Genomic DNA, 24,234 nt, shown 5'->3' with positions numbered 1-24,234 from the left:
AGATATTTTTTTTCTCCTAGTACAGTCATTCATCTGACTAAATAAGACTATGATCAGATTTATCAAATTTAAGTATGTTCCTCAGCCGAACAAGATACAAATTTAAGATAAAAACTAATCTTAATACTTTGGTAGACTGCAGTATAAGGGCAAGAAATATGTCCTCTGCCTTTCTGAAATCACATTGCCTCTTCTGTATAAGGCTGTAAGTTAAATCAGTTAATTATTTAAATTTATGTCCTCCTTTTGAGCTTTTTGTGGGTATCTACCTATATTCCTTTCACAGACAGCCTTCTATGGAAAAAGAAAACTTCTCTGTAAATAAAATACATTTATTTCAGTACAATCTGGAATAATCCAAATCAAAAGGAGATTAAGTAACAGCTTGTTTCTTGAATTACCACTTTATGTCTCAGCAGTCTGAAGCAATGCATCGTGAGATGTCTGTAGTTGCATAGTCTGATGCAACGTTTCATTTTGCATCAAAAAGAAAGAAATTCTTTCCAGGATAAACTGTCCTCCCTCTGCTGGAAAAAAAGATATTGTTTGGGTCAAATTGAAACTGCTTGGTTTTCAACTAACCGAAATTCATTTTTTATACCATAGCTCTTTCACTACATTACCTGAGATATGTGGACGGTGTAGTCCTCTAAAAAGAACAGAATTGGAGGCTTGTTGCTTCTCATTAGTAGAATTCAATTAGTCTGGGTCCTGACCCTCACTGTGAGCATAGTACTGATAGAGAGTGAGGAAACATAGCTGTGCTGAAGTGCCACTCATGTCTGGTACCAAATTTAAATGCCATTCATTTGTTCTTATCAGAGAGGCTAAAATTGTTCATGAAAGAAGAGAAAGCTACAGACTCTGAAATAATTACATATTGTTGCTGTCAAATAGCTGGCTGTTAGGATAAACATTCTACTTTAAAAAATGGGGGAAGTTTTGCATTATGAAACTTTGTCCTCGGTGTTTGAAAATGTAAGACAGAGTGCAAAGCTGCAGGTTTACATTTGGAAAAGCCTTCGGCTAAACTTTGGGGAAAAAAAAAGTTCAGATTCTGACACAAGAGATGGGAATTTTAAGGGCAAAACTGTATTTATAAACTTAGAGTACGTTATGCATAGTTGGTCTTTATATACAAATATTTATTCACTATCTCTTTGTTTCCTAAGACCTTGTGCTAACATATGAGTTATGCTTGCATACATCAGATACGGTGTCCAGTGGGGGGGGGGGGGGGTGGGTGGTTCACTTTTACAATAGTAGTTTTTCATTTGAAAAATGAAAAGACAAATTAAGTGACAATCAAAAATGTCATATTTGTACCAAACAAAAGTAGAAGATAGATGACAAGGGCTGGATTTTTCAAAAATCTTCGTGCTGCCTTTTTTCCTTTCCAGTATTTGACATCGGTGCATACCACTCTCATCATTGGCACTGCTCGGGCAGAAGGTGCTGCTTCTTGTGGGCTTATTCCACTGTGTTCTGAAATGGGGGAATGAAACACATCAAACCAGGTTCTGTGAAGATAAGGGATCAAAACAGACCCTCTATATGGTACTGCAGTCCCACATCACCTGTTTCATTAGAGCAAGCAGGATGTTCTGTGGGAGGACATCAGAACTGTCAGTGAGTTGAGATTATTGTAAGAGTACTTCCTGTGTGATCAGCTTACCACAGGTGTTAAGAACTAAGCTTCACATTATTTGTCTGTCTCAGCACTTAAGAACCAGAATGATTTTAGGAAGCTTCTCTTTTGTCTGCCAACAACTGGAATGTGTGTGAATGCAAAGCAGAATACTTAACTTTGATGTAAGGTAGAGTTTGGTATTTATCCTTGCTCTGTTGGGCTGTCAGGGCACCCAGTAGGCTTTTTTATTTCATGTCATCTGGAGGTGATAGACAGAAACCTGCAATTATTTTTGTCTAATTTGTGAAGTGTGTGTGGAGCAGGGAAGGACTAGTGAGAAATAAACTGATTTTTGAAATGCAGTCTAAGAAAGAAGATGGATTTAGAAGTGGGTAGGTAGATGGTTTCTTTGCAGTAGGATAGAGTACTGAGGAGAAAGTATTCAGTAGAGTAACTTCCCATATTTTTGTTAAATCAAAATTGGGAACTGAATACTGATGGCTGTAAAAACAGTTTTGTTAATGAGAATGTAGCGTGTCAAAGCATAAGTGCTAACTGAAGAGTTTTGAAAGACAAACAAGAAGTAAGGTAATGGCTAGTTGAAACAAGAAGGCATTGTAAGACTTGCTCTGTATAGTTTTTGTAGAGCTACCATACCCTGAGTGCTTCATTTAAGTGAATGATACCTTGAGAAATTTGTTCTACTTATCTTGTGTCATTCACCTCCCTCTTGCTCCAAAATGTAAATTCTATACTTTATCCTTTTGTAAGGCCTGGAAATATTTAAGCAGTCTTTTTTTAAAATCTCTTTTAACCTGCAGGACTTTCTTCAAGGTACTGGTTTTATTAATGTTCAGCTGTGATTTCATTATAGGCAGAAGGAAAAGGCATGACCAACTGATAACTAAATCACTGCTGCTAGGATTACATGTCATAGGTTGTTTAGTAAATATGGATTTTAGTGATGGCATCCTCCAAGATCTAGTTTACATAAAGTAGAGTAAAAGAAACCTAATGGCTTTGCCAGTAAGGAGAGTGTTTTGAGTTGATGTTTCATGCCAATAGCTCTTTGTTAGAACGAGGTACAAATAGGTGAATGATTGAAACCTCCTTTATTTTGACATGAACTCTTTGTCTTTTGTCTGTATGAGATATGTAGAGGTTTGGTTTTGTTTGTGTGGCTTTTTTTTACCTCACTCTCAACATTTCTGGCACAATGAAGTCCTGGTCAATGACCAAGTCTTCAGTGTTTCTGCTCTAAAATGCTTATGAATTTTGCGTATGTTTAAAGAAAAGTCTTCAGAAAGTCTTTGATTTTTTTTATTTTTTTTTTTTTTTAGGGTGAGTATTATAAGAACTAGAGCTTTGTCTATCTTTTGTCATTGTACAGATGAAAAGTACATGAATGCATACACATGAAAATTATAATCACTGCTCAGGTCTGGTATTAAGTTGCCTACGTATGTTCTCTTACGCTTACATTCAGAGCAGTTTTGAGCAGTATCAAAAATGGTTTCATGATGAAAGTTTTGGTCTATTTTGCCCTCTTGAGAAGATGATAATGCAAGGGGGAATTTTTTCAGGTTGCGTAGTCAGAATAAAGCAATTGTGTAACACCCCAATTTTAGCAAGATATTTATTGCTACTGATAAGATAGTAACTCTGCACTACCACATAATAATTTCAAAGACCTTGACATTATCATTGTGTGATAGTTAACCATGCCAAATGACAAACAGTACATTTCAGTAAAGGTAAATAGCCTGGGAAAAGGTAATGCACTACAGTGCATTTTATGGCTGGGACAAGAAAATCAGGGAATTTAATAGTGATTGAGTCAAGATCTTTGATCTACGTCAGAGCAAAAAATACCTTGTGGTGTTATGCTATATTATACTTCATGCCTTTCAGAGAGTTTTATTCTAGCACTATGAACTCAGGACAGAAAGACTTATTTTGTTGATCAAACATCAGGACAGCAGGGCTAAATATAAAAAATCAGATGCAAAATTACATTTACCAAAGTACTGTGTTCATCTGGGCTATGTCTGTATAGCTCTTCTCTTATCCAAGTTAGGGAGAGGTCAAAAGCATGGTAAATGTGCGAGTTCTGTGAGTTTGGAAGAGTGGCTTTTGAATGTAAGTGTTGAGGCTTGTTCATCAGATCTTTTGGTAGGGGGAAGGAGCCTAGACACCGAAAGAGATGATTGTACTTTTCCCAGCTAGTATTGACTGTACAGTGGTACCAACAGGCTTACAACTGATCACAGTTTATGGGCAGAGGTATAAAATACTTGCGGACAGTAGCAACGTTACATGCTATTTTTAAGAGGCATTCCGACAATGTGCTGTGGTGTCTTGGAATGTCACCTGAGCAGCCTTTGTGTAAAACAGAAACAAAACCTGCACTGAAATCCATTAGCATTATATCAGCAACATTCTATCACAAGTATATTAAACTTCCTATGATTGTGTCATGGTTTAACCCCAGCCAGCAACTAAGCACCACACAGCTGCTCACTCACTCCCCCGCAGTGGGATGGGGGAGAGAATCAGAAGGGTAAAAGTGAGAAAATTCATGGGTTGAGATAAAGACAGTTTCATAGGTAAAGCAAAAGCCTCGCACACAAGCAAAGCAAAACAAGGAATTCCTTCACTACTTCCCATCGGCAGGCAGGTGTTCAGCCATCTCCAGGAAAGCAGGGCTCCGTCACATGTAACCGTTACTTGGGAAGACAAATGCCATCACTCCGAATGTCCCCCACTTCTTCCTTCCTCCCCCAGCTTTATATGCTGACCATGACATCATATGGTATGGAACATCCCTTTGGTCACTTGGGGCCAGCTGTCCCTGCTGTGTCCCCTCCCAGCTTCTTGTGCATCCCCAGCCCACTCGCTGGTGGGGTGGGGTGAGAAGCAGAAAAGGCCTTGACTCTGTGTAAGCACTGCTCAGCGATAACAAAAGCATCCCTGTGTTATCAACACTGTTTCCAGCACAAATCCAAACCATACCCCCATACTAGCTACTGTGAAGAAACTTAACTCTATCCCAGCCAAAACCAGTACATACTGCCACTAATTTACCCTGATCATGGATTATTTGCATGGAATTGATTTGGGTTTTTGACATGGCAGAGAATTGCCCTTTCATTAGAAAAGTGCAGTAGATTTCACATGTACGTAGTGAATTTCTTGATTGGAGACATTACCCCCACTTTGACAGTAAAGTTGAAAACAGTCTGAGAAGTTTCTGACTGTGTGGATAGCTCATTGCTTTTTCTACTTTAGGTCAAAGTGTGCGTGTCTTCAGCTAAACCAGCTTGCTTGTAAAAAATGTGATGGAGTGAGGATGAAGGAGGACAGGGCAGGATAATTGGGAATGTCATAGCATAGAGTTCTGCCATCCCCTTTGTTAATTTTTATGCTAATCTCTTTTATAATCACATCCTTTGTATTTTTGTAGTCCTATGACGATAACTTTGTAGCTGTCTATCTTCCCACCTCTGTGTGCTGTGGAACTTACACAGATGCCTTTTTAATTTTAAAACATTCATGTAAACAGAGTTCAGGAGCAGAGAGGTACAGGAACTGGCAATCTGAAATGAAGCCTAAAACTAGTGAACCTGAAACTAAGCTGTCATCTTTTCCAGCCCAGCCTTCTTACTAGAGCTGTATGTCTCATTCTCTTAACAAGTTCTGCTTCAAGAAGGTAGGGGACTCTCCTACCTTTCTCCAGCAGACAGTGCCTGGAAAAAGTGTCTTGGAGCTCACGGTACACTAAAGTATGTTCTTCTGATACTACTTGTTGTATAGGGTTTCCCATGTCATCGCTTAAAACCCCAGTAAGCCAGAAAAGGGGCAAATAGCTTTCCTTGTGTTGCTGTGGACACACTGTCACTGCTTTGTTTCTCAGCTCCAAGCTTAATGTGCAGCACTGGAGTGGTCAAACTGGCTCCAAAAGCTTCTGAAGATGCTTCCTGGTTGTCTGAAGCAGTGTTCAGTTTGCAGATCAGTAGACTAAAATATTACTGTCTTGTAGCATCATTTCCTTCCTTTAGGATCTCAATAAGAAAAGATCGAGATTAAACTCATAAGGTTAAATTGTTTTCTACCTGCTGTATTTTTTCTAATGTTAGTGATATACTGGTCTAGTTAAGAAGCATATATCCAGTTATGAGACTTTACATACAGTTTATGCTTCTCAAAATCACCAACTTGAAATGTTGAATTTTCTGTCGATATCTCCCCGATGGAAGGAAACCTGTGTCTAGATAGAAAACATCTTCTCTTCCTCTCCCTCTTCTGACATTTTCCAGGAAGATGAGCTTTGTCTTGCTTGAGAGCGTGGTCCCAAACATAAGAATGTGTGTTTCTCAAGTATGGTGAATTCTGCACCACAGATTCAGCTTAGTGCTAACAGATGGGTACTCAGGATATTTTTCAATGAGATAACTAGCTATCGCTGTATCACCTGGTTTTATTGTGGCATGTAGTTATCCAGGGTGGGAGGCTCCAAGTGGTAGCTTTTAGGGCTGTTCCACTCAGCTTGCTCTCCTGTGATTATGTTTTGCCCCATTTTTTTGACAAGATGAAGTGAGCCTGTAAGAACCTCTTGTATCTTTGCGTAGGTGTCGCATACAAAGTTCTGGATGGCTCTGAAAACTGAAAAACCTTTTTGTTTTGTCTTTTTCTCCAGCCTTGATATAAAAGCAGGGAGACCTAAAGCTAAAAACAAACAAAAAAACCCCTTCGTTTGTATGTGACCAGTGAAGAATCCCTTGCTTTTTATTTAGGTGCTGCATAGCTGGAAGCAAACGTAGTTGGAACAGGCAACGTGCTTATATGCCTTTTATGATTTTTATTTATTTATTGACTATCACTTGAGTATCATGTTCAATATGGGCAAATGTCATGTGGCAAATTATGCCATACAAAAGGACTTCACAGGTGTTTGGACAAGAAGGTCATCCGCAAGCCAGATTGCTGAAACGCGAATGTCTGCACAGTTCCTTAAAATGACAAAAGGATTCTTCAGATCTTTTATCTGGATGGTTATCACTACGCTTTCTATGTACATTTTTAGATTGTGGTAAGATGCACAAATACATTTAATTTCTCATCAACTTTAGCAAGAAACAGTAGATTTGGCATCTTAAAGCTTGCTTCATTTGTGTTTGCAGGGGTTCTTTGCAGGGTTAAGAAAACAAGATTTGTTTTCCCTAATGCTCTAGTCTCCCTCTTGTGGACATACATGTAAATGGACCTTGCTTTCTGAGGTGGTGCCTATGCAGCATGTGTCCAAGACATTAAACGGTATCCCCTCATATATAGTGGTGTGTAAATGCAATTGCAAATTTGTGGAGTACTATATGTGTTTCTACCCTGAAGCCGCTTGTAGCCTTTGAAATTAAAACTTGAACATTAAAATGGAATGCATGAAGTACTAATTGCGTATTCACGTTGGTGTACCTTTTAAATGTCGTGTTTATTGGGTTTTACTTAAAAATGGAGAATCTTTTTCAGTGGCTTTAATGTCATTGAGTTGTTGCCTTGATTTCAGAAACCATGTCTGCAGTACTGTGCAGCTGTAACCACTACATGATGTTCTTTGGAGAAAAGACCGTTCTGTAGCCTCTGGACTTTTGTTCAGTATTTTTCCTTTGAAAAAGCAGAAGGTAATTGTGAGGTAGTAGCAGTGTGCAAGTTCAAAAAAAAAAAAAAAAAAAAAAAAGAAGAAAAACAAGCATGGATTGTTTTTGCAGTCAGATGTAAATACTTCAAAGGTGGTAGCATGGAAAGTCTGTCAAAGGTTACCTGCCACTGAACAGAAATAAGTGTGGGAGTGAGTGTCCGCATTGGGCAAGCAAGTTTGATTTCTGTTGCTACAAATTATTAGGTTGTAATCAATTTCCATTCATTCTATAAAATGTAGATATCTGTATATGTCTCTATATAGATATCTATATCTCACTATCTCATCAGTTAGTTGTTAAGTTACAGGGGCAGATTATAGCGTGTTTTTCTCTATTTTTGTAGTAATTTTCATAGGATCACAGGGTAATTCAAGTCAGAAGGAACCTCAGGAGGTCTATAGTCCATCTTGTTCCTCAAAGTCACCTCTGCTATGACATTGGGCTAGGTTGCTGTTGATCTTGAAACCCGCCAAAGATGGAAACTGCAAAACTTCTCCAAGCAACCAGTTCCACTTATAGACTGTGCCCCGTGGTAAAAATGTCTCTTTATATTCAATCAGAACTTCTGCTTTTGCAGTGTTGATGGGCTAAATCGAATTAGTTAGACTTAGATGCAAGTCTCTTCATTTCATTACCAGGTTCCCTTCTGTTATTGGCTGTATGTCTTGAAGGCCTGGTTACCTTTCTTTTTGCTTATCTCCAAGTAATTGACTTTTTTTCCCTATCATAAAGCTCTTTCAAATTTGTAATATGACTGGATTTTTTTCATTGTACTTTTAACTGTGTTTGCATAAGACAAAATATTATCCTTTTGTGAATGAGCAATAACAAGGAAAGATGAGCAGAGCCTTTAGTGCTAGCAATTCTCTGGAAGGAGGCGGGAAGTCTGTATTTTAAGACAGTTGCTTTGGTTTACATATGCTTTTCGGGGTCCCTCTAATGGTCGGTATTGAACTTATTATTAAGAAACACAATATTGGAAAGAGCGATCCTCCCCTCAAGTATATCCTAACAAGATAGAATAATCTTTTGACAGCAGACTTTTGACACAGAACTGTACGTAAAAAGCAATACATGATAGTTTTTCAGGAAAAAATATTGCATTTTAAGATACAATAAATTTTAATTGAACATCACTAGCTTAAATCTAATTACTTCATAGCAACTAGAAACTCCACATCTTTGTCCTCCAACACTGCATTTTTTTTAATTCTGCAATCTTAGTCCATCGAAGAATAAGTGTCAGGCATCTGGAAAGATACTTTCCTAACAGAAGCTTTTGAGTAATTTTTTTTTTTTTCTTTTAAAACATTCAGAGCAATTCATGATGGCTTCGTCTTATAAGCATCTCAATAGAAGCATAAGATCAATAGTCTGTTGCCGTCATGGTTTTGGGATATAAAAAAAAGAAACAGAATCATGGGAAAGGTGGTGTCTGTAAGTAGTCACTTCTTCAGCAATTGTAAGGAATAGTAATATACGTAGGAGAGAAAGTGTCAACACATACGCTTCTGGGAACAGAAAACAAAAATGGGATAAAGGACAGAAATATTGTGATGCACATTTAGTTTTAGTACTTGAAAAGTTAAGATTTTCAGTATGGTATTTGTATGTACTTCTCTGAAAACTCTTCTCAGACACTCTGGGCCGGGGGAGCAGGTCTGAATGTCGATAATATGTGTTCACCCTGCGCTATTGCACTTTAGCCGAGCACACTGGGAAAAGTTGTGTGACCTGTGGTTCCTTTGCTTACATTGTTTTTACCAGAGAGGATTTTGCAAGTATGTACATAGTTGTTGTTCTTAATATTCTTCCTCTTAAATACTCAGTTGTGATTTACACCTTGCCCTCCACAAAACGGTGTATTTCTTTTCAGAACTTTGGATTTAAATTAAACTATGTAGAATTCGTCACTCAAGCTATGTCTTTTAAAAATAATTTTTGAAGTAAAAAATTAAAGTCTGCCACTTTTTTAATTGAGGGCAAAATACGAGTGATTTGCTGATATTCTCTGCTTTTAGTAGAGTCAAAACTGTGATCTGTAATCATGCCCATTCCCTTCTCATTAAGCTTGTCCATGTGCTAAATGAGAGGCCTGCCGCTGGGTCTGTGGTACCAGCAGGAGGGATGGCCTTTAAAAACTGGTTTTGTGTAGTTCAGAACCAAAACAGAAATGGTTTAGTCAACAAGCTGCTGTGTTTCATAGCTGGGACATGTTAAGGTTATTTGTGTTTTAATGCACTACTTGAATTTGAAGGTGATAAAAGATTGATACATTTTTTTAACTTTTTCTCCCAGAACTATTATAAGTCTGTATTCTAAACTCCTTGGAGAGACTTGTTTAGTTTCCTCTAAGTTTCTCTCTTGTGAAGGACAACAACTGACTTCTTGACTTCGTTTCAATCAGGAAATAAATGCTAACTCTTAAAATATTTAAAAATTGCTAACTGGACATAAATGAGTTGCTGAATCTGTACATTCTGTTAAGTTGACCCTTGTGCTGAAGCATGAATGTGGTGTCTTGGGCTTTCATCCTCTGCTTAGTTCTTCAATAGAACAGAGAATCCTCACAGAATTGAGGTACTCTACTTGATAATGCGATTGGATTTTGATATCCTGAAAGAATTTTTTTCACCTGTCCCCTTTTCTTTCAGGAGGCAAATGACTCCACTGATGTACGCAGCTAGAAAAGGCTATCCTCAGGTTGTTGCTCTTCTAGTCGCTCATGGATCACACATAAACGCCCAAGATGAAAATGGATATTCAGTAAGTGATTTGCTTCTGTGTGTTGTAATTAATTATAACAATTTTAAAAAGTAAGAAACCACAAACTTGTTTCTAAGTACAGCTTCCTCAAAAATACTCATTGGTGTATTCTTCTGCTTTAACACCACTTTGAGATTGTTTTGCATTACTTGTCCTTGTCTCCAGATTCTACCATGTAAGAAAGAGCTTGTGAAGGTTGCATTACTGATTGAACCTCTGTGCTTTTTTGCTCCATATGTAAACTTGGTAAAACAAAGTTGTTCTTTGCAGGCATTAATATGGGCAGCACAGCATGGACATAAAAGTGTAATTTTTAAGTTGCTTGAGCTGGGAGCTGACAAAAATCTACAGACTAAGGATGAGAAAACAGCAGCAGAGCTAGCAAAAATCAATAAACATTCAGAGGTATTTAATTTCATTTCTCTTTGAAATGCAAATTCTGTGTTTTGCCTCAAAAATCTATTCATTAATTGTATAATTTTCTGTAGAAATGTTACTTTAATGACTAAATTATAGCAGCTAGTTGAATACTTGTGCTATTACATCTATATAGACTATTTTCTGTTGTATCCCAGCTTTTCACAGGGCTTTAAATACTATAAGGTTTTGGGAGCTTTTATATACTATAAGGTTCCACCCACCCCCACCCCCCCGCCTCCTTGACTTCAGATTTAGGGTACAGAACAAGGGATTATTCCTGTTAGTAATGTTGATATGAGGTGTAGAAAAATGTGTTGGTTTTTGCCTGTATGCCAAAGTGTGTTAGAGAATGTAGGTATCAAACGTATGAAATAATGTAAATTGGTCATCAGATCATTGGAAGAGCAGCCACTAATTGTCAGTGTAAAGGAAGAGTTGCTGAAGTCAACATTTATACTCCTAAAATAAATCTGTTTACTATTACCAGATGATGCATGTTGGATCAACCAGACCAGATTTCTGTGTATTTTGCTTTGAGTTGCTCTTACCAATGATGTGGCTTTTTTCAGGGGCTCTTCAAAAATCTATGTGAATTCACTTTACAGCTTCTTTTTCTTTCTTTCTTTTTTTCTTTCTTTCTTTCTTTTTTTTTTTTTTTTTTTTTTTTTTTCCCCTGCCAGACTCCAGGGCTAGGCAGGAGCAAAAATGATAACTATGCGCAAAGCTGTCAGTGTAGGCTAGCAAGATCAGTGTCTGAGGCTCAGTGATCTGTTAGCTCAGGTTACTGAAAGGGGCTACAAATGCTTTCTGCCTTTGATAAATGACTTGTTCAGCAGACTACGGCCATATAATCTTATAACACGACTTTGTCTGACATGGGGGGAATACAAGCTCCTCACACTTGAGAGGTGGGTCTTGCCTCTTGACCTGTGAAGCGCTAACTTTCACACAGTTACTGCAAAGTCTTGCAGATGGTATTGAGATATTTAATGGTCATGAGCTTCTTGTGGCTTGGGAGTCTGCTCTTCAGGCTGTTGACAGCCCCTTGGGTTGTCATATAGACTATGTCTGCAGAAACTATATTTGGGAGGGGAGATATTTTTCTTACTTATTGTACTGGGTTTGGCTGGGATGGAGTTATTTTTCTTCCTAACAGCCTGTATGGTGCTGTGTTTTAGGTTTGTGACCAAAACAGTGTTGATGACACACCAGTATTTTAGCTGTTGCTGAGCAGTGCTTGTGCAGCATCAAGGTCTTCTCTGTTTCTCACTCTGCCCCCCACCCCCAGCAACTAGGCTAGGGGTGAGCAAGAGGTTGGGAAGGGGCACGGCAAGGACAGCTGACCCAAGGGGTACTCCATACCATATAACATCATACTCAGCAATAAAATTGTCGGGAGTTTTTCCGAAGTAGCCATTGCTTGGAGACTGGCTGGGCATTGGTCTGCTGGTGGGAGGTGGTGAGCGATTGCCTTTGCATCACAAAGGTTTTGGGATCTTTTTCCCTTCGTTTATTGAACTGTATGTATCTCAAACCATGAATTTTTTTCTCACTTTTACCCTTCTGATTCTCCCCTATCCTGCTGGGGGAGAGTGAGCAAGCAACTGGGTGGGGGCTTATTTGCCAGCCAGGATCAACCCACCACACATATGTGTATGTGTATATGTATACAAAACTGGCTAGTCACCTGAATTTCAGGAACGTGGTTTCACCATTCCTTTAGGTTTACTGAGGTTCTACTTGTTTTGCTGGATTTTCTAATAACTATCTCAAAACTCACACAGGGGCATTTCAGCTTCTGGAATCCATCACTGATGCATGGTGATGCCTGGCAGAAGGCTTGCTTCTTTAATCAGTTGAAAGAATCCCTGTCTGTCAGATACAGTTAAGTTAGATTGTCAGTTGTAAATTGCTAAATGTTGGGTCCATATATGCACTGGAAATGGAGACATTAAAATAGTCATATGCCTCATGCTCTTTAGACAACTTATTCCCTTGGGTATGTAGAACTCTTTTCTACAAACCACAAAAATGAGTATGTTGCTGTATTGCTGCTTCTGTAATGACAGATGTTAACTTTTTTAGGCTACTGTATATACTGTTTTGCTCTGTGTCGCTTCATGGTGCTGGAATTTGGTTAATTCAGAAATGCTCTTCATAAACTCCATGGGCTTAGTCTTAACTCCTCATTGTAGTTGTATGCTTCAGCGAAGAAGACGTGGCAGATGTTTCATGTTCCCTGTAAGCAGTAATTTATGATAGAACTCTTTGTAGTCTTACTCCTGTGTATTTCTTTATGCGTTTTGAGTTTGAATAGTAATTAATTCATTTTGGCTCTTCCAGATTTATAGTTTACTCTCTTTGGCTGCAAATCGCTTGCAAGGGAGATACCATGAAATGACTAAGCAAGAGGCTATCTACAAATTTCTGACAGCTGTCCCTGACCACAGAGTTGGGTAAACGCAGTCATAATGTAATTTTAGCTTATAAACATTCCTAAGAGATTATATTTGTTCGTATTAGTGATTAAGTTGTACTGATACGTATTGTGTATTGTTTGGAGTGCTACCAAGAGTCCACAGTAAGTGTATTAATGTACTATTAATTTTTCAAGATTGCAAAGTTCCTTTGCGTTATAAAGAAAGAGTGTGCTCTAGTTCTTTCTTTCCTCTCACTTGGTGTAAAGTATAGTAGAGCCAGGGTCCAGTGTCACTTCAGTTCATTTTAGCTCTGTTCAATTTGTATGCTCCCCTATTGGATGCTCCTTGTTGTGTGGTTATCTTCATTTGATGTTAAATTTTTGATGCTTTCACTGAATGCCCGTTTTCAGCTTCATGCCACCAGGAAGAGCTATGCCCTTTTTTTCTGTGTATATGAGAGGCAAAATTAAGTATGAACACTAGTTAAGCTCTAGAACTTTTTGCCTAGCATACCCCTGACCCTGAAGCTTACAGGTGCCCTAGGACTGAAATCAGCCCCTGCTTCAGCAACTTCAAAGACCTCTGATACAGTTTTGTCCCAGAACGTGTTGGCTAAGAAGTCCTCAATAAACCATCCACTTGCCACCTTGAGCTACATGGTCTTGAGAAGACAACTTCTAGTGCCCATAGTCTGTTCTGGTTGGTCATATTGATTCGTTGTGGCCCTGCTCAGCTAGGTCATGCTGAATTTGAAATGCCTTATAGTTCTGTATCATTAGGCTGATGGCAGTTCACTAGGTAGCAGTTCACATTGAGGTAGTCTCGGTCTCCGACAGAGTACCTCAGTTTGGACAAAGCCTCACCAGGTTCTGTTGCTAGACGAATGTATATGTCAATCAGATTTTTATTTTCTAGTGCTTCAACCACAGTCATCTTAGAGGTACTTCTTGGAGCAGAGGGGTGAGGGCTTTGCATGGTAAAATCAATTATCTATGCTGTCCTCTGTTTTTGCATCTTACTGCTCATAGATTCCTGAAGGTGGTGTTCTGGGCATGTCTCCCTGTCTATGAACCAGGTCTCCCATGGGATCTGTCTGCTCCTTGGAGATCATCTTTTGAGTTCCTGTATACTTGCCATGAATGTGACATTCTTTTAAATAGATTGGTCTTCTAGTACTCTTCACAAAGATTTGTACTCCTAGATAGAGTCTGTACTTAATGACCTCAGTGTTAGAACAGATCTTTCTCTTTTTTTTTAATAGGTTTAGCTTATTTAGGAAGTTTCCCAGGCTTTTTCTGGTATAAGGAAATAAACTAACACTATGCAGCCGTTATCCAAATGGATTTACTGCTGTTGAAACCTGACAGTGGCTAGCAGACACTCTAGCAGTGTCTGGGTAATCTTGATAAGCTTTTAAAACAAGACACTGAAATCCTGAAGCCCACTTAAAATACTTTGTGGCAGCCAGATGTCTAGCTATACAAATGTAATTCTGTATTAGGCAATTCTTGGGCTTCCAGGATTTCACAGTGTTTCCGTAGTCTTTTTGTAAACTCTGTTGGTTTTCTCTGCATCAGATGAGCAACTGATTTGTTTATACAAACAGGCATTTCTGTCAAGCTCAAGGATTTTTATATTAACAATAGCTAGTTCTGATGTTTCATAACTTTGAGCATTTCTGGTAATTAGTAGAACTGTTGGTTTCAGGAAACAGTCCCCTGGAGTATACCAGATGTCTGGCTGTTAAACGCCTGTTCTTACAAATACAGCTTATCCATTTCCACACACACACGTTCCCACCCCCTAGTGAGTTGGTTTTTTTCATCTAGTGATAGCCAAGAGGTACACTGGTACCTATGTTTACTCAATCATACTTCCTTGAGCTGGATGTCTCTTTCCTGCCATTTGCCTGTGTAATTTTCATCACAGGCATTGCCAGTTGTCTTCTCAAGTCCCTCTTCTCTCAGTTGCTCCTAATCTGGTACGGGGTATCAGTTGTGTCCCACCATGCAGGGTCAGTGAGTATAACTTGTCATCCTTGCTGTTGTCATCCTTAGGTAGTGAGTGTAGCTTCAGTTGTTGCTCTCTGTGATCCTAATTAGACAATTGTCCTAGCTCCAGAGCCCTGGACTATACAAGGAAATGCACATACCTGTCAGGAATTTGCTTTCTTCAGCTCCTGGATTAGGTCCTTTTCTGGTTCAGGGGCTTTCAAGTTACTGTCTGGATGCTGAATAGCCCTTTCTTTGATCCTGGGAAAAAAAATGTCCTTTCCTTGCACCTTTAGCAGGACCAAAAGTCTTGAGTTACCCAAGGATTCCCAAACACTTTGCAAACTCAGCACTTTGATTGCCTAAATAAAAAGATTTCATTACTGGAGGTCATTCACACACACTGTGTCCTCTTGCCGGTTGAGGATCATTGGCTGTACATGCAATGTTTGGAAGTATATGTGAATTGCCTACTTCAAAGACTGGTTGCTGCTGTTTGTGTGTTGAGAGGAGAGGAACCAGGCAGAGGATAACACAATTGTACACAACTTCATGGTAGGGATGATGGCTTTAAGCTCTATTAAAATTATTTTAAACTCTTTTTTTATAAACTCCTTCATATGTAATTTAGGGTATCCATCCTCGTAAAGGTGTAAGTATACTTAAATACCAGAAATCCTGGAATGCAGGATTCTCAATGTGCAAAACTGAAAAGTTTTTTCTTATGTATTCAAAACAATTTTCAGAGAGGTTTGTTTGCACTTTTTTTGTGCAGGGGTGGGCAGTGTTTGCTTGCCTTTTTTTTTTCTTTCTTTTTTTTTTTCCTCCAGATTTTAATAGGAGCTCTTTAAGTCTTTGATGTGAAAAGGGGGGCAAACCTTCATTTCAGGGCCCACAATAAGACGGAGCAAACTGTCTCTTAACTCCGGGTTTTGGCAAAGAATTTGCTGTAGCAGTTGCATTAGTCCTTTCTGCATTTCGTACAGTTTGCTTTTTGTTTTAATGCTGTTCATTACAGCTGTTCATCTGATGGTTGAAAGCTGTTTAGATGTATATTCCCTTACATTTTTGTATCTTTTGGTAGGGCGGGGGATAAAAATTGATATTTCACCTTCGTATAAATGTTAAACTCTGAACCTACAGTGGGTTATACTGCTTTCTTAGTCTACCTTCTAAACAGTAGTCTTCTGACAACAAATTTCTTACCAGACTAATTTCCGCTATCTTTAATTGTAGACATTCCTGTTTTCTTGATAACCTTTTTTGGTTTAAATGGAACAGGAAGGATAACAGTTGTGGGCTGAATCCAATTTATATGAATGTTATCTGATATGAATACATCGTTATCTTCCTTAACCCCACTTCCAAATTTTTCAGGCTTTTGCAAACCAACTTCAAGGTTCAGTTGGAACAATTTGCTACTTAAAATTACATTTATTTATTAAATCATTCCCTTTAGGCTCAATTAAACTCATTAGACAGAAAAGCCATTTATAAAATTCCGATAGATTAAATTGTACCCCATGATGCTTATGAGATACTGCTGTCATCAGGAGGTGTGTACGACTTTAGGTTGCTCCCCAGTGCTTTGTCTGGGGAGCTTTTCTATAGTATTTTGTTCTGGGTGTCTTTTTTAATTTCCACTGTTTTCATCTCAAATCTCATTAATTATATTTACAGTTCATCTTCAACTTTGGATGACGTGGAAGTGTTTTTACATGGTCTTGGTCTAGAACACATAATAGGATTATTGAAGGTAAGTTTGTGGTGTATCTGCTATCTGTAAAGTAATCCATGAAAGCAAAATGCACCTACAGCATCAAAAAAAGTTCTGTCACTGTTAGTATATTAATTCAAGTAAATATATTAAATTAATTCAAATAAATTTATTAAACAGAAGTTTATATATAAAATGTTAAGTTATACTACAGTAGACTGGATTGAATTGCTTAATTTTGATTATGTGCATTAGTCACAACATGTGATGTTTCTAAACTGGAGACCTCTTTCATTACTTTCATAATGGTGTTGTGTAGCTGTTTTTGTTTCTGAAAGCTGAAGTAAAACATAAGTGAAAATTAAGTGAAAACTGTTTTCTTCTGAAATTCTCTTTGATGGCAGAAAACCCTTTGTTTTATACAGGAAAGAGATATAGCTTTAAGACAACTTCTGATCATGCAAAAAGATGAGTTAATACAGGTCAGTTTACTACTTTAGAACTTAATTAAGTTCTCTCCTGTTTCTTAAAAGTTTTTAATGTCTTAACTTCTCTTTATAAATGTCTAACCTTGTAAGACTTTTTTTAAGATCTGTTTTCAGAATCTTCTGCAACTTCTTGAATTTTAATGTGAATATAGACAGACCTTTTCTAAAGTATGTAATACCACAGATCAGCCTTGAATTCTGTGAGTTGAATTGTTGCATCTTCCCTGCCTAGAACTGACTGAATTGGAAGTCCCCAGTACTACTTTGCTGCAATGATGTGCGAGCTGGGGTGAGCAGCAAATAGTTCCGTTTTAAATTTTAGTTCTTACCATTTTTAGTATTTAAGTGTGTTTTCCCTGAAAGGAAATCAGTGCTACGATTAGCAGTAGATAATCCTAAACAACTACTTTAAATGTGGTCCTCCTTTGTGAGGTGGTAATTTCTGTTGGAAAAACGAGAGCTCACTTAACATTGTGGAATCTCATATCCCACACAAGTTTGTGTGGAGGGGGAAAAAAAAAAAACAGGAGAAGATTTGGTTTCTCACAGTTTACTGCAGCTAGGAAGGTTGGTATTTCCCTGTTTTCCAGGAGTATGTGATGCATTATTACAGGGTTTCGGCTTCCAGTTGAGATAGGGTGGTTGCTTTTCCTTAGTCTTCGCTGGACTTATTCCTGTGGGAAATGAAAGACTTCCTGTGCTTATAGGAGGATGCCATAATAAAATCCAATTATAGAAGTCTCCTTGGAACAACGTAAGTACTTCAGGCTGCAGGATTCTTCCTGAGCACTCTGTACCTGGTCTGGGATACCAAAGATGCCTTGTTAAAATAGCTGCTTCAAGGCTGCTCCCTGCTACTGATGCTAGCCATGTCCTCAGTGTCAGCTTTTTCCCCCTGTTCTGGTACCAAGGAGGCATGTGTTCTAGCAGCTGGAACCAACGTTTGCGTACAGATGTTAATATTCCTTCAGAGTTGGTGTCACAAGGATGTTTTGCGTGAAGTTTTGTCTTGTAACTGAGTAGACTTTCAGTGTTTTGACAGCGCTCACAAGTAATTCTGTATTCTCAGAGGGTGCATGTATGGGGAGTTTTGTCGATGAAGAGATTTTTTAAGAGTTCACTTAGACGTAAATGTAAAAAAAGGCATGTCAACATGTTCTGATGTTACTGCTTTTCTGAAGCCTTGGGATCGTGTGCATTGGACAGCATCCCGGTGTGGGCTTTATATGAATCGTAAAGCCCCTGTTGACAGGAATTTTGCTCTTAAAGGAGATTTTTGTGGCTTTCTTCTCATCACTGTGTGAGCTGCTCTCTTGGTCATGATTGCATTAAACTGCAGATCTGACTGAGTATATGTTCATATTGATCGCGTATTTTGATGTTGTAATCGTTACTTGGTTTTGTCCAGGGGACACTAGGGGAAGGGGAAAGCATTGTGGACTTTAGTGGATGGTTCTTATGGTTCCTTCAGATGGCCTTACCGTTCCTTCACTGAAGAGTTACGATTTCACACAAACTGATAACTTCTGTTTCAGTGTTCTAATATGTTTGGGGCTCCCTATTATAAAGAGGGCTTTTTTGGACAAACTGAAATAAATACGTGGATCAGCTGCTCTTTCACAGGAAGATAATATCTAGAAGAACAGAATTGTTTTGCCTCTTAGCTGTGCAACAGCAGGAAACAGTTCCTGGAAAATAAGTCGTGCTTTGTGCATGGACATAAATTAATTAGCGAGTCTTCAATTGAGAATTTAAAAAATGACATAACACTCCCAGCTTATTAGCACTTCATAAGTTATCCTAAATTCTTGATGCAGTCTAGTTTTAGAGCTCTACTAACAATTTCTTTCCACACTGCTGATAGAACAAATCTAATCTGTTTCCTCGTAACTCCAGAGTTGAAAGTTTTTAGTGTGATGGCAGATCTTCAACTAACAGCCAGCTCTTTTAAAGAGCCTGGATCTTATTACTACAGAGATTAATTATGACCTCTGATGGATGCCTCTGAACCAAGCTGCTTTGTATCCAGAGAGCTGGGGAGAAATCCTGTCACTAACATGATACACTTTCTTCCATCAAACAATATCAGAAAGATATTTTCTCTGTAAATACCTTTATCTGTATTCTACAACAGAGCCTAAACAATGACTCTTTCAAGCTGAAATCCTTGCATTCCTTAAGCTTATAAACTGTTCCATACTGAGACAAGTCTGTTCAATATACTGGGACATGTCTATTCAACATTTGTAGCTTTTTGTCTGATTCTGTGCTACTCATAACACTTGGATCTTTTTTGTCTGTATTTTTTTCAGTATTTGTTTCACAAGGTAGCAATAAAAGTAATTTTACTTCTTGATACATTTAGGACTAAGATGTTTCCTTTCTCATAGGTTTATTAGTTTAGAATAAGAGAAATTGGAATCCTGTTCTGGATTTGAGAATGTGTAATGAAAAGTTGACACATCAAAATATAGCCCAGGAGTTTAACTTCATCATTAGAGAATTACCTGGTCTGTGTGCTTCCATATCACAGTTCCAGAACTCTCCTTCCTCTTCACCCCCCCCTCCCCCCCCCCAAAAAAAAAAAAAATTGATATTTGGCAGAAAATTGTCAGGTTATTAAAAATTGTGGCCACTTGAGCAAGATAGCAAGGATGTAAGAGTTCATGCATAAACTCACTGGTTTTATCTGAGAAGTATGTTGCCTTCCATGTGTTGAGGAAATGTGTTATTTGCCTCTTCTTTTGTTTCCATCTAAAGGATGACACAAAAGTCATGTTCATGCTGGAGTGTGAGTGTGGGGGGTGGATTTTCAGGGGTTTGTTTTTATTTATTTAAGTAAAGAATAAATAGGTGATGGTAGAGTTGATGTGCCTAAAATCAAAATCTAGACTGCGCATTGTCTGATTTACAGATATAAGCAAGTTCTCATACAACACTTGTGCATTCTTAAACATATGGCCACTTCACAATAATATTTGCATTATTTGGACTGCAGAGTGTAATTGAACCAACACCAACTTAAAAGCTTGCTTATTCATAAGGAAGGTCGTCTTGCACTGTGCTTGTTCCATGCATTCATCATTGCATGAATAGTCAAACTCTGGGTAACCCTCATGTTCAGCAGAGATGGTCAAGAAAGGGAAAATATGTTTGCTTTGGGAGGTAGTTTGGACTGGTCTATCTACTTTCTGTCTCTAATTTCTTCACCTAGTACCTCTGAATTCAGAATTAGTGTGGTGGTGGAAGGCTTTGTCGATGATGACTTTTATCCCATTCCTTACTTCCTAAACCATATCTTCAAGATGTGGTGGTGCTCAGTCACTGATCCATTTGCAGAAGGATGAAGATATGTTTTATTTATAGGGAAACAAAGTACAACGTCTTCCTGCTACGCTGGTCAGAAAGCTGTATCCTGATTTGGTTGTTTCAGGAATGAGAATATGGAGTCAAAAGCAATCCCAGTCTTCGCAATAGTTCCTGCTTTAAGCAAAATAGTTTTAATATTCAAGAATAACTGCCATTCTGTCCTGGGAAGAGCTCATTTGATTTGTTAATTATAATTAAAAGTAAACTTGCTGCTCTTGTATAAATCAGGTTACTTCGGCATCATGAAATGACTGCTGTAATGCTTTGTAAGCATTAAGAAAATATTAGTTCATACCAGATAGGGCTCCACAAGGCAAACCTGAGAACTAATAAATTGAGCAAACTTACAGCTGAACATAAGTAAAGCCAATTATTTCTAGGAAACCTAGATCTTTCTCTCTTAAGGCTGCTAGTGGTATTTACTGAAGAGACTTGAGTACAATTTGTTCAGGTACCTATGGCAACCTATTGGAAACTCAAAAGTTCTTGATACCTGTAGTTAAACTCCCAATTAATCTTGTTGGGATTTTATATTACTGAAGAACTTAGTTGTCTATAGACTTATAATGTGGTTTTGAAATGTTTAAAGACACACTTGTGAGCCCATAGTTAAACGCTACCTGTCATTTCTGAGCACCTGGTGGAGAACCTGGAGGACTGTTTTATGAAGCCATGATGAACACTGGGCGTCAGAAACAACAGTCTCACACAAGGCAAGCATTTCTCTAGGCGCCTTCTCTTCCCTAGAATTGCTGCTCGGCAGCGTCTGAGGAAGAGAGACTGCCTGGCATTTTGATCTGATGTGTATTGTCAGCTGTTTCTTCAAAATTCTTTCTGCAATAATTACAGAAAGCTGGGAGACTGCAAACACTAAAATCTTACAGATTTCTGAGGCTGCAGCAGGGAACTTTGGGTCCTCAGAATATCAGTGAGAGCCCTGTATGTTCTAGCTTTGGAGACTCTGGGATCCTTGCGGTCTCAAATTCCCAAGTGGTCCACTCCTGCTGCGTCCAGGTGCTCATCTGGAGAGTTACAAACAAAGTCATACTTGGATCTGGCATTATGAGTTTTTTTTACTTGTGTGGAGAAGCGTCCTTAGGGCTGCGAACATCAGAAGTCCTGTGTTGCACAGCAGCCTGTCAGGTGAGCAAGGAAAAGTATTGAATGCGCCACACAAGCACTTCCCTTTTAACAAATGCCCTGGTTTTTTTTAAGTGTTCTGCAACAAAACTCTCAGCTTAGGATTTAAATATGAGTTAAATTTTAATCTGAGATAGCTGATGGATAATACAGCTGACAATGTTTTCTGTCCCAGGCATCATTTGGAGAACCTCAGTTACATACTGTATATCTTCCAAAGAAAATTGTGCTTTTCTTCAGCTCAAAACAGACAAAAAGCCTTGAACACTTCAGAACTTTTCTGTTGTTTGCAGCATTAGCCAAGAGTATAGAAGATTAACTGATTTGATCTTAGGGACTGTATAAGCTGATGTCAAGTAGTATTTAGGCTTGGTCTTAATTTGAGGCAAGAAAGCTATTCAGAGTTTAAAAATATGCTGCCCTTCTGATGTATAAAAAGGCTGCTTTTACAGGCTGTTCCATGGTGGAAACATCCAGCTGAATGTCTTTTTAACAGATCATATTCTCTCTCTCTACTAGTGTCTGATCATTTGAGTTTTTGGAGGTAGTGTAAACCAACTAGATTTCTTTATAGAAGTAACTTATTTTGTAAATGAGATTCTATAAGAAAATAAGGTTTTAGAAAGAGGTATATCTTATGAGACCAGTTTCTCTAACTGGAAAAAAAATACACACCCAAAAGCTTGTAGAACCCCTTCTTAAAATCTGGCCTCTTTCTGTAAAATTCTCCATTTGATGCCGATTTGATAGTTTCCATTCTTTCTTTCTGAGTTAATGCTTTATCGCCATCATGATGATTGGTTATTTTGCTATAAGAGATGACTGAGATGATTCTGAAATAGACGAGTATAACATCCTAACGACACAGAGGTACTTATAAAAACTGCTGCTAATTTTTTAGTAAAACTTAAATGGATTTTTCTGAGCCAATTTCAGTTTGGCTCTTTCTCAGCTCTTGTAAGTTTGTTTTGCATCATTGAATAATTTCTGTGGTTTTATTTTTTTCCTCTGGCAGTTACATACATTGTAGTTGGTTGCAATAACTTAAAAGCAACTTCTTTTGACTCTTAATAATTAGAAACTCACACGATAAATGGTACTGTACTGTTATGTCTAATAAGTATTAAATCATATTTGGAATTACTCTTTAAATTTAGATTGGCATTACAAATCCTGGAGATCAACAGAAACTCCTAGATGCTATTAATGAGCTACAAGTGGAAGAAATGAGAATTGGAGACCTCCCTGAAGTGATGAAGCTGGAATTAAGGTACTAACTGCGTATCTAAGGAAATGGAAGTGAAATATGAACTATTTAAGGTGACTGCATTGTTTTCTGTAGCTCAAAGGTAAAATTCTCTCACACCTTATCCCATGTATAACATTAATGAGAGTACGCCAGTTAGTGCATTATAAGGGCTCGTGGTAGGTGTGTTTTGTAAAAAGAAAGTTGGGAGCATAGATTCCTGTTACAGGAATCTGTCTGTGGGTTATATTGCCATTGTACACCATTACTTTGGCCATCTTTTTGAGGTATGAGTTCTTTCTTTGTACCTCAGACAGGGTTTCATGGCCTCGTTGTGCAGGGTTTTCACTACCTTGTGTTCATATCATAAACTCTGAAACTGGCTTCTTGGGCTCTTCAGTTTCTCTGATAGGCTTCAATGTGCTTTTTTTTTTTTTTTTTTTTATTTCTCCATGCAAATGGGGTCTTGCCCTCCTTGCTTCCCCATGCTTCAAGAGCGTCATGGACCCTTACAAACCCCACGTGATGTCTCTCTAATTCTCCATTGTGTCTGTAGACAAGGCAGGCTCTGTTAGTCTTGCAATCAAATTTATCTCATTGTAAGATGCAATAAAAAGATGTGTGGGAGGGAGAGGCGCATATAATTTCTGCATAGGGCTTTAATTTTCAGCTGATAAATTAATTACTTGTACATGTCTATCTTAAATCATAAATGTGAATTCTGTATGGATTCAGGATTTTTTCATTGTTTTTCTCTTCCACTGGAAGCAGTTTTAACTGGCTTCTAAAAGACCTCATTTTTTTATATTACATATTAAGAACTTCAGAAGATATTTTCCTTATCATAGATTATATGTATCAGTAGAAACAGGTTTATAAGGAAGCTCTTTTTTAAGAAAGTGTTACTCCTTCAAACATCCATTCCAACTTGATATTTTTCCCAGTATAGGGTCTTTCTTACAGCCTTAAGCATCAGCTCTGCAATACCTCTCATACTTCTAGAATAGTCTTGTGCAGTCCCATGAAAGCCAGGCCAGAGCTGAGAGGAACATCCCTCAGCAACCTTATTAAACTTCATCAATCCCCTAAGCACTAGTAGAACACTCTCCACATCCAGCACAAAAAGAAGACTGAAGGCTACAGTAAGTGCAGAGGTGTCTTAAGGTTTCTTGAACTTCTTATTGTCTGTTTTGTTGTGTAAATATAATTTTTTTTCCAGAGGAGAGACCCAGACTTCAGTTTAGATTCTGTGCTCATATCTTCCCTCTTTTTACTTTGCAGAACTATAGAAGAATTGCTCCTGAAAATAGGATTAGTTTGATATTTTAATTTGCAAATGTTTTAGAAATGGACT

General features: G+C 38.1%; 1 protein-coding gene across 1 annotated transcript in view; it reads left to right on the top strand.

The window, feature by feature from the left end:
- Positions 1-24,234, top strand: part of ASZ1 (ankyrin repeat, SAM and basic leucine zipper domain containing 1) — a gene marked incomplete at both ends in the record, with an annotated part of 41,278 nt that overhangs the window by 10,566 nt on the left and 6,478 nt on the right. The window contains 6 exons of the mRNA XM_082309532.1: positions 9,978-10,089; positions 10,360-10,494; positions 12,853-12,965; positions 16,601-16,676; positions 17,063-17,119; positions 22,792-22,904. Coding sequence (XP_082165658.1) covers positions 9,978-10,089; positions 10,360-10,494; positions 12,853-12,965; positions 16,601-16,676; positions 17,063-17,119; positions 22,792-22,904 — 606 coding nt within the window. The remainder of the gene's footprint in view (positions 1-9,977; positions 10,090-10,359; positions 10,495-12,852; positions 12,966-16,600; positions 16,677-17,062; positions 17,120-22,791; positions 22,905-24,234) is intronic.

This window comes from Platalea leucorodia, assembly GCF_965183815.1.
Source record: "Platalea leucorodia genome assembly, chromosome: 4".
In the NCBI taxonomy this organism is placed as follows: domain Eukaryota; kingdom Metazoa; phylum Chordata; class Aves; order Pelecaniformes; family Threskiornithidae; genus Platalea; species Platalea leucorodia.
The sequence above is the reverse complement of the archived record's forward strand: the minus strand, read 5'-3'. Positions and strand labels throughout refer to the sequence as shown.